Source organism: Enoplosus armatus, chromosome 8 (assembly GCF_043641665.1).
Source record: "Enoplosus armatus isolate fEnoArm2 chromosome 8, fEnoArm2.hap1, whole genome shotgun sequence".
Lineage (NCBI taxonomy): Eukaryota > Metazoa > Chordata > Actinopteri > Centrarchiformes > Enoplosidae > Enoplosus > Enoplosus armatus.
In genome coordinates, this window is record NC_092187.1 from 112381 (window position 1) to 129899 (window position 17519).

The 17519-nt window shown below is 41.5% G+C and overlaps 1 protein-coding gene across 1 annotated transcript; it reads right to left on the reverse strand.

The window, feature by feature from the left end:
* Positions 1 to 441: 441 nt before the first annotated feature.
* LOC139288409 (interleukin-17 receptor D-like) lies at positions 442 to 16090 on the reverse strand. Its single transcript, XM_070909691.1, has 11 exons — positions 15850 to 16090; positions 9403 to 9561; positions 8763 to 8881; positions 6250 to 6373; positions 5934 to 5972; positions 5053 to 5198; positions 4862 to 4936; positions 4303 to 4369; positions 3729 to 3875; positions 3367 to 3539; positions 442 to 1909 (listed from the first exon to the last, which is right to left on the reverse strand). The coding sequence occupies exons 1-11, from the start codon at positions 16088 to 16090 to the stop codon at positions 1364 to 1366; spliced, it is 1836 nt and encodes a 611-aa protein (XP_070765792.1). The 3' UTR covers positions 442 to 1363.
* Between the last annotated feature and the right edge of the window lie 1429 nt (positions 16091 to 17519).

Consider the following 17519-nt stretch of genomic DNA (forward strand, 5'->3'; position numbering starts at 1 on the left):
GTATCAATATTCCAACCAAGTCCTTTACGTTGTTGTGAATATTCCCAACAACCACACAGCACATTTGTTGCAGGTTGTTCCTCATCAGATCCCTTTAACTTAACCCAATATGCTTTAAACAGTCTATGGCTCACAACGATGCCTCCTCCAACCGGGTTGCCAGACCTTGTTGCTCAAGTCACTAAACTGTAATTACAATTTGAATTGTTAATTATATATACACGCGAAAGGTTCATAATTAACAAACCAATCCTTCACTTAAAAACTAAAATGGCATCTAATCAACTGTATTCAGACATGGTTGATTACCAAAATTACTCTAGACAGATAGAGGTTTTTCTGCAGCCTGGCAACCTACAGCATCGACAATACCTCCCATTCAGTCATACACAAATGTCATGAATAAGCCATATATGACATATTTGATGAGCCAAAGAAAACTTGTTTTAATCTTATTTTATTAGATGATTAGATGCATAAAAGAAAATCTAAATTTCACAAAAATACAACACAAAATGCAAGACAACTCACATTTATCCACGTCACCTTACATCAGCATAACATTACAAATGATGGGACCTATTAATCCATTCTTGAATATATGAGATATGCACATGTATACATAAACTATAAGCATGACTGTAAACATACATGTATACAATGTTCAGTATGTACTTCAAGGCAAACATTCTCAAACGATAACTTCAATAACTCGCGTATGAGATTAATTGTTTATTTATGTACAATGCTTGTATTACAAGTTTTTCATTTCATAATAACTTCACATGACACTGCAAGAAAACAAACAGAAAATGTCTTTTGTAAGACTAAGATAGCTTTTTTGACCATTACACACATTACTGGACGTTCTTTTAACAAATCCTTCCTGTACACACACACACACACACACATATACCATGTTAACACATTTTAGAGGTCAAAGTGCACTGCTGCTGCCATTGCAGCACAACTGAGGCAGAGGTGATTAGTTGGTCAATTATTTAAGGGAACCGTTAAGTTTGTGGCCATCATCAGTGTCTATCTTCAGGTAGTCTGACTCACCGGATGTAGGCTGTTGGGATAAGACTGCCATTGGCCAACTATTTCAGTCTGCGTGTTACCGTTTTGCAAGGGCACAGTCACTGCATCCTGGGCTTAGCGCTGTCCAAGACGATTGTGATTGGTTTAAAGAAATACAAACAAGCCAGAGCGTTTTTTTCTCCTGTCCCAGAATGATAATGGGTTGAGCTAGACCTTTCTCCGAAGTGTGGAGATAGGTCTGGCTATGTAAGCCAACTATTCTCCTATACTGGGCTGAGGACCACCATTAAGTTAGGGCGTATTGGATTGCTTTTTTTAGTGTTTAGTTCCCTCCCTCCACAGAGTGATACCTTTTTGCCCTCATTGCCATCCCAGCCTCGTAGATTGCTAACTGCAGAGCTGCTCCGGCTGGTGACTTAGAAAAGCCCTCCTCTGAGATGTAGTTTATCTTCAGGTAACCCCCCGGCCTATGCAGAGCCACTCCATGGAGGTGGGAGAAGAGCAGCGGTAAGTCACTTGTCAGCGTGTAGTGAGATACCAGCCTCAGCTCAGTGGGAATGTCTGTTTCCTCAGAGTACTCAAAAATGGCCGCCATGTATTTGGACATGTCCTGGCCCCTGGCTTTGGCTCGTCCCACCTCCTCTCCGACAAGTCTGATGGCTACATCAGAGCTGAAGGCGTTGGACCCAAAGTCCAGCCCTCTGTCTGCCTCATCTTTGTTGTCACCCTCTGGCTCTGGCTTAGGTCTGCGATTGAAGCCCCAAGAACAGATCACCAAGATAAAGTCGCTCTCCCGGATCTGACGGCAGTGCCAGGCCATACTGCCCTCCTCAGCCACGCTCAGAGAGTCCCACAGGTCCAAGCACACCTGGGAAGAACAAAGGAGAACACTGTCACGACAAAGTGTTCTAATAACACATTTTACACACCCCTATTTCATATTAAAGAAAAGATTGAAACACAGAAATTGTCAATATAATAATTAGCTTTGTAAGATGACAGTTATCCTTTTTTGTATTTCCGTCCTAGCCTTGTGGACAGTGGACCCTTGGGGGCTTACTGGGGTGGGGGGTGGGGTTTCCCATCCAGTCTACATGTGTTTTGTGGACTTGGAGAAGGCTTATGACCGTGTCCCCGGGGGGTCCTGTGAGGGGTACTGTGGGAGTATGGGGTCATCGGGGCCGTTGCTACAAGCCACCTGGTCCTTATATGTATATGTGTATATATATATATATATATATATACTGTATATATATATATATATAGTGCAAGCTGTATCTGTATATTCTGCACAAAAGTCAAATACGTTTTCGATGGGTGTCCCTTGTCACAGATTCTGTTTGTGATATTCATGGACAGGATCTCAAGGCACAGCCGGGAGAGGAGAGTGTTTGGTTTGGGGACTTCAGAATTGCTTCTCTGCTCTCTGCAGATGATGTGGCTCTGTTGGCTTCATCAGATTGTGACCCACAGCATGCACTGGGGCGGTTTGCAGCCGAGTGCAAAGTGGTCGTGATGAGAGTCAGCATCTCCAAGTCCGAGGACATGGTTCTCTCCTGGAAAAAGGTGGATTGCTCCCTGCCTGAGCAATCTGAGTTACTGCCTCAAGCAGGGAGTTCAAGTATCTCGGGGTCTTGTTCACGAGTGAGAGTAAAATAGAGCGTGAGATCGACCAGCGGATTGATGCGGTGTCAGCACTAATGCAGGTGTTGTATTGAACTGTTGTGGTGAAGAGGGAGCTAAGCCGGAAGGCAAAGCTTTTGATTTACCACTCGATCTACCTTCCAACCCCTAGCTATGGTCATGAGCTTTGGGTAAGGACCGAAAGAATGAGATTGGGTATACAAGCGACCGAAATGAGTTTCCTCATCAAGGTGGCTGGGGTCAGCCTTAGAGATAGGGGGAGGACCTCAAAAGGGATCCGAAGGGAGCTCGGAGTAGAGCCGCTGCTCCTTTGCATCGAAAGGAGCCAGTTGAGGTGGTTCGGGCATCTGATCAGGATGAATCCTGAGCGCCTTCCTTTGGAGGATTTCTGGACATGTCCAACTGGTAGGAGACCCCGGGTTAGACCCAGAACACGTTGGAGGGATTACATATCTCATCTGGCCTGGGAACGCCTCGAGATCTCCCTAGAAAACATTGCTAGGGAGAGGGATGTCTGGACCACCTTGGTTAGCCTGCTGCCCACCGCGTGCCCGGCCCCGGATAAGCAGTAGAAAATGAATGGATGGATGTATTCATAATTTGTTTCTGCCTGTCCGATTCCACTGAATCAGCACACCTGTAGGAAAAGGCATTAGAGCCACGACATGTCATGTCCACTACCTGAGTGGCCATGTGTTGTTGTATGAAGGCCCCTAACTGCATGACAGCTTTGACATGAGCGGGCCCATCATAACTGCTGTAGCAAATCAGAAGACGAGGAGGGGTCAGCCTGTTTCTGGGCAATGCCATCACTTCCTCCTGAGTCCCGCTTTCTTGATGCTGCTTGATAACATCTGAATGGATGAAAATAAGAAATCTGGTTGTATTTCACATCATGCCAGTAATGGAAAAGACAGAACAGAGGTACAAGAAAGGTTCTCTGTCAAATGGTGTAAAATGGATTATTATCATGACTTATTTTGATTAGCTTTCATGAAATGCAAGCAGTGATTTTACATGAAGTATTTGGTTTGTCTTCGCACCTGGTTTTATGTCAAGTTTCTTCATCTGCAGCTTGGGCCTCCTCCTGGTGAGAGCAGCCAGTAAGACTACAAGTATGGCTACCACAGCCAGGCCCAGTGGAAGCATCAAAGCCCAGGAGAGAGTGACAGAGAGTTGCAAGGCACCTTCTGAGGAGTGGGGAGTTGTGATTACATGATAATTCAGTGACAGACCTTAAAGAAGTAGTTTGACATTTTGGAAAATGCGTTACTAATTACTGCCGAGAGTTAAAATGAGATGATTGATACCACTGTCATGCCTGTGTGCTAATTATGGAGCTAGAGCTGGGAGTAGATTATTTTAGTTTAGCATAAAGACTGGAAGCATAATAAGAATATTTCCCCAAATTCCAAAGTATTACTTAAAGGGATGAAAGACTGATGGGATTGATCACACATGTATTAAATATACACAGACTGTATTCATGGTCCAACAGACACTTAAATATTATATCACTTATATCTCCACAACAAAATGAAAAGAGAGGTTTGCATAGCACCTACTATGATGCATAGTGATTGTGTGGATCAGCAGCAATAAAACAACCTCCCCCACCTTTTTGAATGTGCATGACTTGAACACTGAATGTTTTCCTCACTGCATCCACTTCGTTAGCTGCAATCTGTGAAACAAGAAATGTTGAGCATGACAGTTCATTCTTGACCTTGTAGATTGACAAAATAAACTTCTTTTGGGGGCCACTTGGGGGCAGCGCAACAAGCTGTAAACAAAACACTGACACATCACCTTATAAAGTTGATATATCGACTGTGTTGGCTAACAGCCTATTTATCCAGAAGACATGGAGCAACATTAGCATTAATTTGGGGTTGTGATGATGAATGCAAGTCCAATATTCACTCTCCTTTTATCTCTGTTTTGCTCTCCACCAGCTCTTGAGGGGAAATATCTGGCTAAATGCTAAATGCCGATGGTTGAAAATTAATGCATAAAATATATAGATAGTCCATATAATACATATTTTTTGAGACTGGTATTTCAATATAATTTATTAAACACAAAGCCCCTGAGATTAGGTTGAAAACAGTTGTAGTTTTATATATTATGCAATCAGTGTTAAGGATAGAATAGTTATAATCCACTTTTATTTTACCTCACAAGTGTAATTGGTTCCTTCTTGAAGGCCATTCAGCTGATAGCTGTGATGAGTTTTGTTGTTGGTGGAATTCTAAGGAAATTAAATACAAGTATTCAGTTCACTTAATTATCAAATAGTTCCGTAATACACATAATAGAAGCAAGGCATTGGCAAAATATAAAGCTGCAGAAGTTGAAACAACTCACAGGTGTTATGTCTGTGTATTTCATTATGCCGTTTGCGTAACACAGTGAGAAGTAGCTTCTGATGCCCAGGTTCGGGGGAGCCAGGTTAAAGGTCACTATGATGGCAGTCCCTTCATGTTGGACCTCAATATATTTGGGATACCAGTCTACAACCAGACCATAAAATATTGACATGATGTCAAGCTGATCATAAGAAGAAACGGTAACGCTTCATTTTACAGGTCCGCAAATTTCATGATAAGTAGGTGATAATTACATGCATACATACATTTCAAGGAAAGTAATACGAAGTTAACTGATATCTAGATAGTTCCTACTAGCTAAACCCTGTTCCGTTGCCATCTCATCTGTCTCCGGTTCTGGTGCCCATTCCGGCGCCACTCCCCCACTGGGTCCCCCCACCCCGGACTTGAAAACCTTCTCCTCCTGCAGGGCCAAAGCTCCTGTGCTAGCTTCCAGACCCTTGTCGGTAGCACAGGGAAGACTTTGTTTTCCTCCTGGGCAGATCGACTTCAGGGCTAACCCCCTTCACTTTTACCCAACAGCTGGGAAGCAAAACGCAGGAATTTCTTGGTTATTGAAGAGCTGCAGCATTTATTCATGGATTGATAGATTTTCAGCAAGTTTAACTTTTGTGAAAAATCGAACCGCAACTGCTTATTAGGAAAGAGCACAATATAATTCTTAAATAATTTTGCAGTAATTTTGGACACATTTAGGGGTAATTTGGGGATAATTTCAAAGAAATTTCAAATACGTAACTTGCTAATTATCACCTACTTTCCATGAAATTTGTGGACCTGTAAATTGAAGCATTACCGAAGAAGGAAAACATTTATTGTTATACCAGACTTTATTTGGGAACTATGAGAAATTCTCACCTTTTTTGCACTGCTCAAGACCGTTCTTCTCTGCACATGCTGCAAAACCAGCGCATATTACTATAAATTCACCATTGTTTTGACAATAGTCTTACTGAAAGATATATGATGAAAAGGGCAAAGTTTAGAGAGCAGAGAGCTTTCTGGGGACAGAGCAGGAGATGTCATTATATGTACAGTAAATAAGCCAAGAGAAGGAGGGATTTAGATTTTGAAGGTTACCCTGAAGCAACCACAAAGTTCACTGAAACTGTGTGTGTGTGTGTGTGTGTGCTTTATGAGATAATATCTAGTCTAGAGCTTAAAGTAGTCTTACAGCGTGTGGAAAAGATCTTGCTGTGGTAGAACCTCTCCCACTCCTCAGGCACTGGCAGAGCCATGACGGTAACAGCATACTGGGACCCAAGGGAGAGGCCGGGGAAAGGGTCTGACTTGTACACCTGCAGAATTCAGTGGCAATTATGACTTCAAACACACTGCACACTTATCTGATAAGCTGAGATAAGAGTTTTTGACATATTCTTTATTAGTGGTTAAATAGAACGGCTTTCTCATACAAAGTCTCATATATATTGCTGTTATATATTATATATATTCATCCATCTATTTGCTATACCCACTTATCCTTGAGAGTCACAGGGGGGCTACAGCCAATCCCAGCTGACATATGTTTATCAACACTTTCCCCAAAGAATTGTTGAGTCGAGTTGCCATTTTATGTGATGTGACGTTGTGTGTTTTTGATTGAATTTGAACTTTTTACTTACTTTTTTGTAGGATGATTTGATTTGAGCATATGCAGATTTGGATATGAGACTTGGACTTGGTTATGGTCAGATTTGCCTCCCAGAGTACCAGAATACTAGTACAGAGTGGTCATTGCAGCCTGTAGCTCTGGTACTAACTTGTGGTTCTTTCATGAAACATTTACCATTAAATAGATATCACGTTTTTTAAAACATGATCCCTGTCTTTCATAGGCAACAATATGGTGTTTATGCATTGCAGTTCTTAAAAGTCACTTGTTGGTTTAACACTTGCTACACTTTAACAATTTCACACTTTTCTTTATTGTATGATGACGCCTCAAGGACATGTATGGATGTGTTAATGACCTTTGGTATGGTCCAGAATACTTAAATAATCTGTTGATTTCATGAGTCTGTTCTTAAAGCTGTGTTATTATTGGTTCTGTTAGTTAAATTATAAAGCTTGTATGTAAGGTGAAGCATGCTTTAGTGAAGTAATGCTAGATTAAAGCTGCATTTCATGTGTGATTTGTGCTATTTTCCAATGCTTTATGCGAATACATATTTCATATACATATTCTATAGGTGAGTTCAAATGCTCACCTATAGGACTCCATTAGAGATTGTCATTAAGTTGAGTTAAAAGGGTTAAAAAGTGGTATTTGAGTATAAATGATAGTAATGCTAATTCATTTTCAATCTAAAGCATATAATCCAAGGAAAATTGTAAAGCTATTGTGACATATTCCATCAGGATGTTAAAGTAAATGGACTCAAATGGTCTCACATATATAGTGCTTTTCAACCTTCATGGTTCCCACAGTTTTGGAGCTACAGCACTGTGTGTCATCTATAAAGGTTTTGTGAAGAGTTAGACCATCATTCAGCCAGGGATGCTATAGGACATAGTTTTTACATGTAAAACAATTAACACAATATACGTTATATTAACGTACATCACCCCTGTCCCCACTGCGTTACATTAACGCACCCACCCCCTACTGGACACTTTATCTGGACACTTTACTTTATTCTGGTCACTGCACTGTTGTTATTTATCTTATCTTATTTTTTATTTTTATTTTTATTCTTATTCTTATTTTAGCTTTTATATTCTACTTATTTGTTATCAAAACAATAGCACCTTCAGACCACAGCAAATTCCTTGTAATGTATGTTACTTGGCAATAAACAGTTTCTGATTCTGATTCTGATTCTGATTACAGAAACCGAAATGAAGCAGGTGGATAGCAACTTGTTGCCTAGTAATGGGCAAATTGCACTAATCTGTTTCTAATATGTCAGACATAAAATGCATCGTCGTGGGACATAGTGACGCAAATATCTCTTCTTTGAAACTGGCAGATTACATATAAAATTAGACAGATGAGTTGTGTACACAGGGTTGAGCAAAAATGATTTGTTTCAAAAACAAAATCAGCCCCATACAACCTATAGTTATCAAAATAAGGGTTATTAGAAACCTCACCGTTTTCATCGTTTACCAAGTCAAACACAGTAATGTGTGTTCCTTTCATTGGATTAAGTGTTAATGTGGTTTAAATGTATGCATGTGGAGTTCCCACCGTTGTGAGCATGTCCAATGGTGTATGGTGTCATAGTCCTTCAGGACATTCTCATAACAAAAGGCTAAATAACAGACTTCCTGTGACGTTGCCTCTCGTGTGATAATTACAGCTTTTGAATGATCTTGATGAGCTTGATAAAATCATAAGGGCATATTTTCAGTTTTTCTGAAGGATGATGTCACTGTTATCCCACCCAAAATATAACATAATTTCATAAACACCAGGTCATAATGTGAGAGTATGTCCAGAAGCTAAAAGATACTGGCTGCTGGTGTGTCTTCCCAGGGGAAAGTCTTTGGTCTTTGGGGTGGGAAAGATTTAAGATCCACTCCCTGATGAAATAATCTGTAATCAAAATGTAAATGTATTTATATTCAAAGTATTGCTTAGTTGTTTGTTGTTGAGAACTGCTTTTAACAAGAATTTGCGTTAAAAGTGGCATTCTAGGCAGAAAAAGAAGCACAGACCAAAGCGAGCGGGGCCCTTCCTACCCTTTGAGCATGTGAAGCCGGGATGGAGAGGTTACGGTGGAAGAGAAAGAGCTGACAGGCAACACCAGACCCTCCCAAAGCCTGGAGGGACACCTGAAAGCCTCGCAGGAAGGCGATGCCTGCAGCAAACACAAAAGGACAGCGTGAAGTCAGTGTCACGGACTCGGCAAGCCATCATCTAAGTTGCATACAAACTCCAAAGTCAAATGCATGTGTGTGCTGCTTGTGTTACACCAGTTCAGTGCATGCTCAATTAAACTTTTAACAAGAAAGTCTGTTATACTGTCACCTGTCAAAGCCTGGAATAATTCAACGAGCTGTCTCTCATACCTGTACTTAGAAGCATTCTCATAATGCAAGGCATAATTTTCGCCTTTCAAAAATAATTCACTGTATGTCACCTGAAGTAAATCTTCTTTATGTCAAACCCTGATATGACAAATTATTTGGGGGACGTAACTCCTGCCTGACATGGTATTTTAATTTCAAAACTGGCTACAGTCTTAAAAACTGACCAAACAACTGTATGACTTTCGCCCCAATTTAAAGACATGCTATGTATCCTTATCACAACCGCATACAGAAATTGGCTTTAGAATATAGGATGAGAGTATTTCGTTGTCAATCTGTATCAACATACCATAGTAACTGGGCTTCCAGGAGACAACCATTGTGTCATATTTGGGGTTTGGCTCATGTACAAACTCAATCTTCACATCATTTGGTGCTTGGACATAGTGCTGACAGATTTTAGGGTCTCCTTCTCCTAGCAACTCAAAACATGGCCATGGAATACAACCTGAGGAGAAATAACAATGACACATAGAATATCAAAGTGTTTTGCTGCAAAAGACATTCTCAGTACATGATGATTTCTTGACAGTGCACAAGTCAGCAATCAATACATTTCTGGATATCTAATATGAAAGGAAACAGGATGTTTTAGCAAGACCGGGCTACAGTCATGCTAACGGCTATGAGGTTGTACTTGTTAGCATGCATGGATAAGCGTAAATACAGTAAGATTGTTATTCACGTCGGCGGTAATGACTCCCGGTTACGCCAATCGGAGGTCACTAAAATTAACGTGGAGTCGGTGTGTTCGTTTGCAAAAACTATGTCGGACTCCGTAGTTTTCTCTGGGCCCCTTCCCAATTTGACCAGTGATGACATGTTTAGCCGCATGTCATCATTCAACCGCTGGCTGTCGAGGTGGTGTCCAGCAAACGATGTGGGCTTCGTAGATAATTGGCGGACTTTCTGGAGGAGACCTGGTCTGATGAGGAGAGACGGCATTCATGCCACTTTGGATGGAGCGGCTCTCATATCTAGAAATCTGACCGACTTTATTAGTGAACCAAAACCGTGACAACCCAGAGTCCAGACCAGGATGCAGAGTCGCAGTCCTACACGCTTCTCTGCGCTTCCATTAGAGCAGTTACCCACCCAAAACCCCATAATGACTGTGTCTCCCCCCCGACCACTTAAATTAATTCAATCAAAATTAAACAGGAGAGCAGTCATTAATAAAAACCTAATAAAAATTAAGACCACCACTGCTATAGGACAAAACAATAGGAAAATTAAGTGTGGACTGTTAAATATCAGATCTCTGTCATCTAAAGCTGTATTAGTAAACAAGCTAATATCAGATAATCATTTTGATCTACTGTGCTATTATTACAGCTATTATTACAGCTGTAACTACTATCATCAGTCATATTTCCATTATTATTATAATTATAGCTGCTATTTCTACTGCTAGTCCGTCTGTCGGTCTGTCTATCTGTGTCTTTATGTCTATCTCTCTCTCTGTCTCTTTCTGTCTGTCTGTCTGTCTCTCCCCCTCTCTCTTTCTCCCTCCCTCTCTATGTCTCTCTCTCTCTCCCTCTCTCTCTCTTTCTCAAACCCAACCGGTCAAAGCAGATGACCGCCCACCTAGAGTCTGGTTCTGCTTGAGGTTTCTGCCTCTTAAAAGGAAGTTTTTCCTTGCCATTGTCGCCAAAGTGCTTGCTCATGGTGGGAACTGTTGGGTCTCTGTAATAACATTATATTATTATTATTATCAAAGTGTTTTTATTGAATTTTCTGTTCAAACAACAAACATCCCATTCAAAAAAAAAAAATAAATAAAATAAAAAAAATAAAATAAAATAAAATAAAAAAATAAATTAAAAAAAAGACAGCAGGACTCAAAACATACATCTCAAATACAGGTCTAAACCACAGACAAAACAGTAACAAGACATACCATACTAATATCAGACATCAGACATACCCATCACCCATGTGGGAAGGGAAGGGAAGGAGGGGGGGGGGTCAAAAGCTGCCATCTATGTTGGGGCTAATTAGAACTCATGTTCAAAGTAGGAAATAAAAGGCTGCCAGACCGTAGAGTACTTCTTAGTGTTGCCCTGCAAGGTGAATCTAATATGTTCTAATTTAAGGTGTGCCATCACCTCTTCTACCCATCGTTTATGGGATGGCGGTGTCGCCTTTATCCAGTTAAGTAGGATCAATCTCCTAGCCAGCAATGAAGAGAATGCTATTGTTTTCCTTTGAGAGATTGTTAGTGGCGCTTCCCTTGGTGTCACACCAAAGATGGCTGTCAGAGGGCCGGGCTCTATATCTTTGTTATAGATTGACGAGAAAGTTCTAAAAATTCTGGCCCAGAACTCTTTCAGCTTGGGACAGGACCAGAACATATGACCTATATTGGCTGGCAACTGTTTACATCTAGGGCAAGTCGGATCAGCCCCCTGATACATTCTTGCCAGTTTGTCCCTTGAGAAATGAAGTCTGTGTAAGACCTTAAACTGTATCAATCCATGTCTAACACATACAGAAGAAGAGTGTATTAGTTCCACTGCCCGTCTCCAGTCAACATCTGATATGTCCAATTCTAACTCTTCCTCCCACTTCCTTTGTAAGATATCAAGGGATGGGGAAGCCACCTTCTGGATGCTCACATAGAGCGTGGAAACCGTCCCTTTAAGAGTTGGATTCATGTCTAGCAGCCCATCTATCCATCCACTCCGCGGCAACTCAAGGGATGAGGCGAATGTCTTTTTCACAAAATCTCGAACCTGAAAATATCTTAAGTAATTCGTCTTTGAGGGGATTCCATATTCCTTCTCCAACTGAGCAGCAGACATGAAAACACCACCTTTAAAAAGATTTTTGACGCATTCCACCCCAGCTCTATACCATTCCCTAAATGCTGTTCCCCCAAGGGCCGGGGAGAATAAGTGATTGCCATAGACGGGAGCAGACAGGAGGGCGTTTCTATTTTTAAAATGTGTTCTGAATTGGACCCAGATTTTGATAGAGTCACATACAACAGGGTTGTTTGTGTAAAGGTGTTTGCTTAAGGGCAGAGGAGCGCAGACCAGGGAGCATAGGGACACCGGGCTAGATGCATATCTTTCCATATGTACCCACACTGGAGTTTCATCGTCATCCAACTTTGAGACCCAAAACAACACCTTATGTATATTAGCAGCCCAATAATAGTGCATATAATTTGGTAGGGCCAGGCCTCCCTCTTCCCTCTGTCTCTCAAGGAACTCCCTTCTTATCCGGGGGACTTTTTTTTCCCAGATAAAGGTGGATGTACATTTATTCAGTTCTTTAAAAAATGACTTCGGTATGAAAATTGGTACCGTCTGGAATAAATAGAGGAACCGTGGCATTATGTTCATTTTAACAGAATTTATCTTCCCTGCTAATGATAGGGGGAGGGATGACCACCTTTCCATATCTAATTTTGCCGTATCCAATGTTACTTTAAAATTATGATTAAATAAATCTTTATACCTCCTTGTTACATTGATACCTAAATAGGTAAACTTATCCTTATTTGTTGTAAAGGGATAGGCCTGGAATGAAAGTTTCCTCGCCTGTTTATTAATTGGGAAAAGGACACTTTTTCCCAGGTTAATTTTATAACCCGACACCCTCCCATAGTCTTCGATAATACCAAGAGCTACCGGGATGTTCGTGACAGGATTCGACAGGAAGAGGAGGAGGTCATCAGCGTATAAAGACAACTTATGAATTTGCGTGCCCCTGTGTATTCCCCCGAGCTCAGCAGCATGCCTCAGCATTATTGCGAGGGGCTCAATTGCCACATCAAAGAGCATGGGCGACAAGGGGCAACCCTGCCTTGTCCCCCGAAACAGAGGAAAAGGTTCAGATATTATATTGTTTGTTCTTACCATAGCCTGGGGGTTCGCATAAATTATCTCAATCCACGAGCGAAATTTAGGACCGAATCCGAATCTCTCGAGGGCCGTGAACAGATAGAAATACTCTATTCTATCAAAGGCTTTGTGGGCATCCAGGGAGATCACAATCTCAGGCTCAATGTTATCTTCAGCAGTGTATATCACATTAAACAAGCGACGGAGATTACTGGAAAGTTGTCTACCAGCAACAAACCCTGTCTGGTCAGGATGAATTATTTTACTTATAACAAGCTCAATCCTAGCCGCCAATATTTTGGCCAATATCTTATAATCACAGCCAAGTAGACTCACTGGGCGGTATGATTCACATTTAAGTGGGTCTTTATTTTTCTTAAGGAGTACAGAGATCAAAGCCTGTGACATTGTTTGAGGCAAAGCTTTTTTATCAAGGACCTCCCTATATACTCCACAAAGCAGGGGTATCAGTTTAGAAGCGAATGTTTTATAAAACTCACTTGGGAACCCATCAGGGCCCGGCGCTTTGCCTGTCTTCATATTCCGAATCGCATTCTCTATCTCCCTAGCCGTCATGGGTCCCTCTAATCTATCCCTATCTGCGTCATCTAGGGATGGTATTTCCAGATTTTCAAAAAAAATTTTCACTCGTTCCTTGTCATCTGTTTCTGAAGTATACAGATCCTTATAAAAAGATTTAAATTGGTCGTTAATACCCTTCTGATCTATAATTTTGTTTCCCAGGTTATCTCCTATCTGTACTATCCTGCCAGCAGCTGCTGATTGCTTCAACTGGTAGCTCAGGAGCTTACCCGCACGCTCACCATGCTCATAGAGATCCTGTCTTGACCTAAGATATAGATCCTCCTCACATTGACTTATCAAGACATCATATTCAGTTTGGAGCAAAATCCGCTTTCTATGTAGCTCCTCAGAGGCAGTCATAGAATTTGCCAGGTCAACTTCTTTTATTGCTTTTATTAATTCCGTGGTACGTTTCATCTTTCTCTTCCTTTCACCAGCACTGTATGAAATTATTTGTCCTCGTAAATAAGCTTTTAAGGATTCCCACAGAGTGCCATTACTTATATCAGGGGTATCATTAAGTTCTAAGAAAAAGACTATTTGCGAGTTTATGAATTTTGTAAAATCATCATCTGCCAATAGCCTGCTATTAAGGCGCCACATTCTCTGAGGTGGCGTATTCTCAGGAAAGTGAAGTTTCAACATGACCGGGCTGTGATCAGATATTACTATACCAGTGTATTCTACATCTGTTACTATAGAAGTCAGTTTATTATCTAATAAGAAATAGTCAATTCTAGTATATGTTTGATGTGGTGGGGAGTAAAAGGAGTACTGTCTGGAGGTTGGGTTTATGAATCTCCATGGATCAAACACACCATATGCTTTACAAAAAGAGTTAATGCATTGTGCTGATTTACTTAATACATTGGATGTTGGGCTAGAGCGGTCCAAGGTTGAGTCTAGGACACAGTTTAGGTCTCCCCCTAGAATCAGATTATGAGCGTCCAAATTAGGCAGTAATGAGAATAAGTCCTTAAAAAATTGAACATTATCCCAATTGGGTGCGTATATGTTTGCCAACACCACTGGCATATTGAATAATTTTCCAACCACAATAACATATCGACCATGTTTATCTTTTATAGTAGTTGTTTCTACGAATTGTACATTCCTGTGTATAAGGATGGCCACTCCTCGACTCTTACTATTGAAATTTGAGTGATAAATCTGATTGAATCCCCCCCTACAAAGCTTGAGGTGGTCCTTGTTCAACAAATGCGTCTCCTGTAAGTAAACTATCTCCGCTCCCTGGTCTCTCAAATGCGAAAATATCTTACTCCGTTTAGCCGGCTTATTGATCGCCCTTACGTTCCAGCTCATCAATTTTGTGTCCATTCTGCTCGCATCCATGTTTGGTGCCATGTCAGGAGTCCGCAGCCCGGAATCACCATTGCACCCCTATGATACCCACTTTCCGGATCACACCTTGAAGATTTGGCAGCAAAAACAAAAAGGTTAAAAGGAGAGGGTCTGGGGAGGGAGGGGGGGGTGTCACACACACAGACACAGCTAACACATAACACATTACATATATGAACGCTAACACAGTGCTCTTTAACGAGCTCTCTCGTGGCCAACCGGTCCATCATCCTCCTACACACCAAGCCTACCGTGTGCGGCTCCGTGTATATCACCCCCTAACCTTAAAAGTATAACATCACCCCTTTGACTTAATCACCTCATGGGAAAAACAAACAGAGGGAGCTCTCAAGAGCAAGATCCTAAATAATGTAAAATATTAAAAATAGAAATAAAAGGCAATACCATAGGCAGTAGGCAACAATAGCCAAGGGGGAAAAATCAATTCTTAAACCTTGAATAAGACAAAACAATAATATGACAGGGCAACCGTAGCTCCTAGGATGGGATGAGAATTATATATCTATATACAAAGAAAAAAAAAAAAAAAAAAATATATATATATATATATATATACATACACCCAGCAATATATGTGAGTGCATGTGCATATCCCCACTTAAATACACACTGAAACAAATATTTCTTTGTCAATATTGTCAAATCTAGTCAACAAAATCCTGCTTGCAGTAGTCATCCCATTTCAACAGTGTAAGCATGTGTACATTTCTACTTAGCCAAGCTGAAACCAGTCTATATGCTTCACCCAGGGTTCAGTTTCTTCTTGATGTAATCCACGGCGTCTTTTGGGCTCTCGAAGATTTTCGTTTGCCCTCCTTCTGGCGTAATCACCAGGGTTGCCGGGTAACGCAGCCCATATCTGATCCCCGTGCAGGCCCGCAGGAGGCTTCTTGCTTCTTTGAAGGCTGCTCTCTTACTGTTTACCTCCTTGGTGTAGTCCGGGAAGATGTGAATCTGTCCGCTCCGACCCTCCGGTGTTCTCTCCATTTCTCTCGCCTTCTTCATTATCTCCTCTTTCTCTGTAAAGTAGTGACATCTCACGACGAACGCTCTCGGCGCAACTCCGTTCCCGTCTCGTCTCGCGCCGAGTGTCCGGTGTGCTCGATCAAGCGTCGGTGTTACTGCTAGTCCCAACTTGTCTTTCAGCAAGCCCGCCATAAAGTCTGACGGCTTTTTGCCCGTCTCGGCCCCTTCTCTTACCCCCACGACACGTATGTTGTTGCGTCGTGATCGTGCCTCGAGGTCTTCACTCCGTCCCCTCAGCTTCAGTACCTCCTTCTCCATTTCTTTCAGTTTTGTCTCAATGTTGGTTATGCTGTCAGACTGACCATTCAATATTTCATCCACCTCTTTTTTCCGTTCGTCCATCCTATTAGCCAAACTGCTAGTATGATCGCTAATCAGCCTCACCTCCCCACGTAGCAACTCAAACTGAGCTTTAGCATTCTCTTCCACGCTCCTAGCCCATTTTTCCATCTCGGCCTTCGTCTCTTTCCTTCCTTTCTCTACTTCTTCTTTGCACCTCACGATCTCGGTCTTTGTCTCCTCCCTGTATTTCGTATTCTCAACGTTGCCGTTTTTAATCTCGGACATCATATCCTTAGCCCACTGAGGCATGTCGTCGGCACGTGTTAGGCTAATATCACCCTTGCTAGCCGAGGAGGTCAAGTTGCTAACCACCGGCGGCTTTTCTCCGCCCGTTCGAGTCGATCTGGAGGTCATTTTCGGTCGTAAACTGCACTGAGAACGCACTCGTTCACTCCCAAAACAGAATCTTATTCGTCCAGCCCCCCCAAAATGATACAAATATGGCGATATTAATATTTTTGACTACTTTTACACGGAGCCTCCGCACACACGTCTTCACACGGCAAAGCACATCCGGAAGTCTTCTTGTAATAACATTATAAAGAGTCGGTCTAGACCTGCTCTATTTGTAAAGTGTCATGAGATGACTTTTGTTGTGATTTGGCGCTATATAAATAAAATTGAATTGAATTGAATTGAAAAGAAATATTTCATTAAGAATATCTGTCCTAAATGATGATCTGCCAGATCTCATGCTTGTTAGTGCTGCAAAGCTGTCAGATGCAATAACAGTGTTATTTATTTCCTTCTCTTCTATCCACTGCAAGGCCAATAATATTGCCAATAGCTCTGAGGTATATACTGACAAGTGGTCTGACACTCTTTTCCTAATATATGATTCAGTCACTCGGATATAAGCTGCTGCACCTGCACACCCTGTAACAGGATCTTTGGAGCCATCTGTGAATATGAACACAGAGTCTGAAAAATGCTGATCAAACTTTGCGGCATACTGAAAGTTGCTTTGACTTGTCCTTCAATTGCTGCTGTATATTGAGGTCTATACTTGGCAAGGAGAACAACCAGGGAAGAATGGAAGAAATTGAAACTGTGGGGCTGTACTGTAATTGATGGCCTTTGCATCACCAATCCACCCAAAACTTTTGTCTCATTATGTTCCCAGCATTCTGTTAAAACACTTTTGGCAGGATGTGTCATGTCTCGTCATTTACGTTAAGTTACCGTTTTTGTCTCGTTTAGTCATGTTGTCTTGTCATTT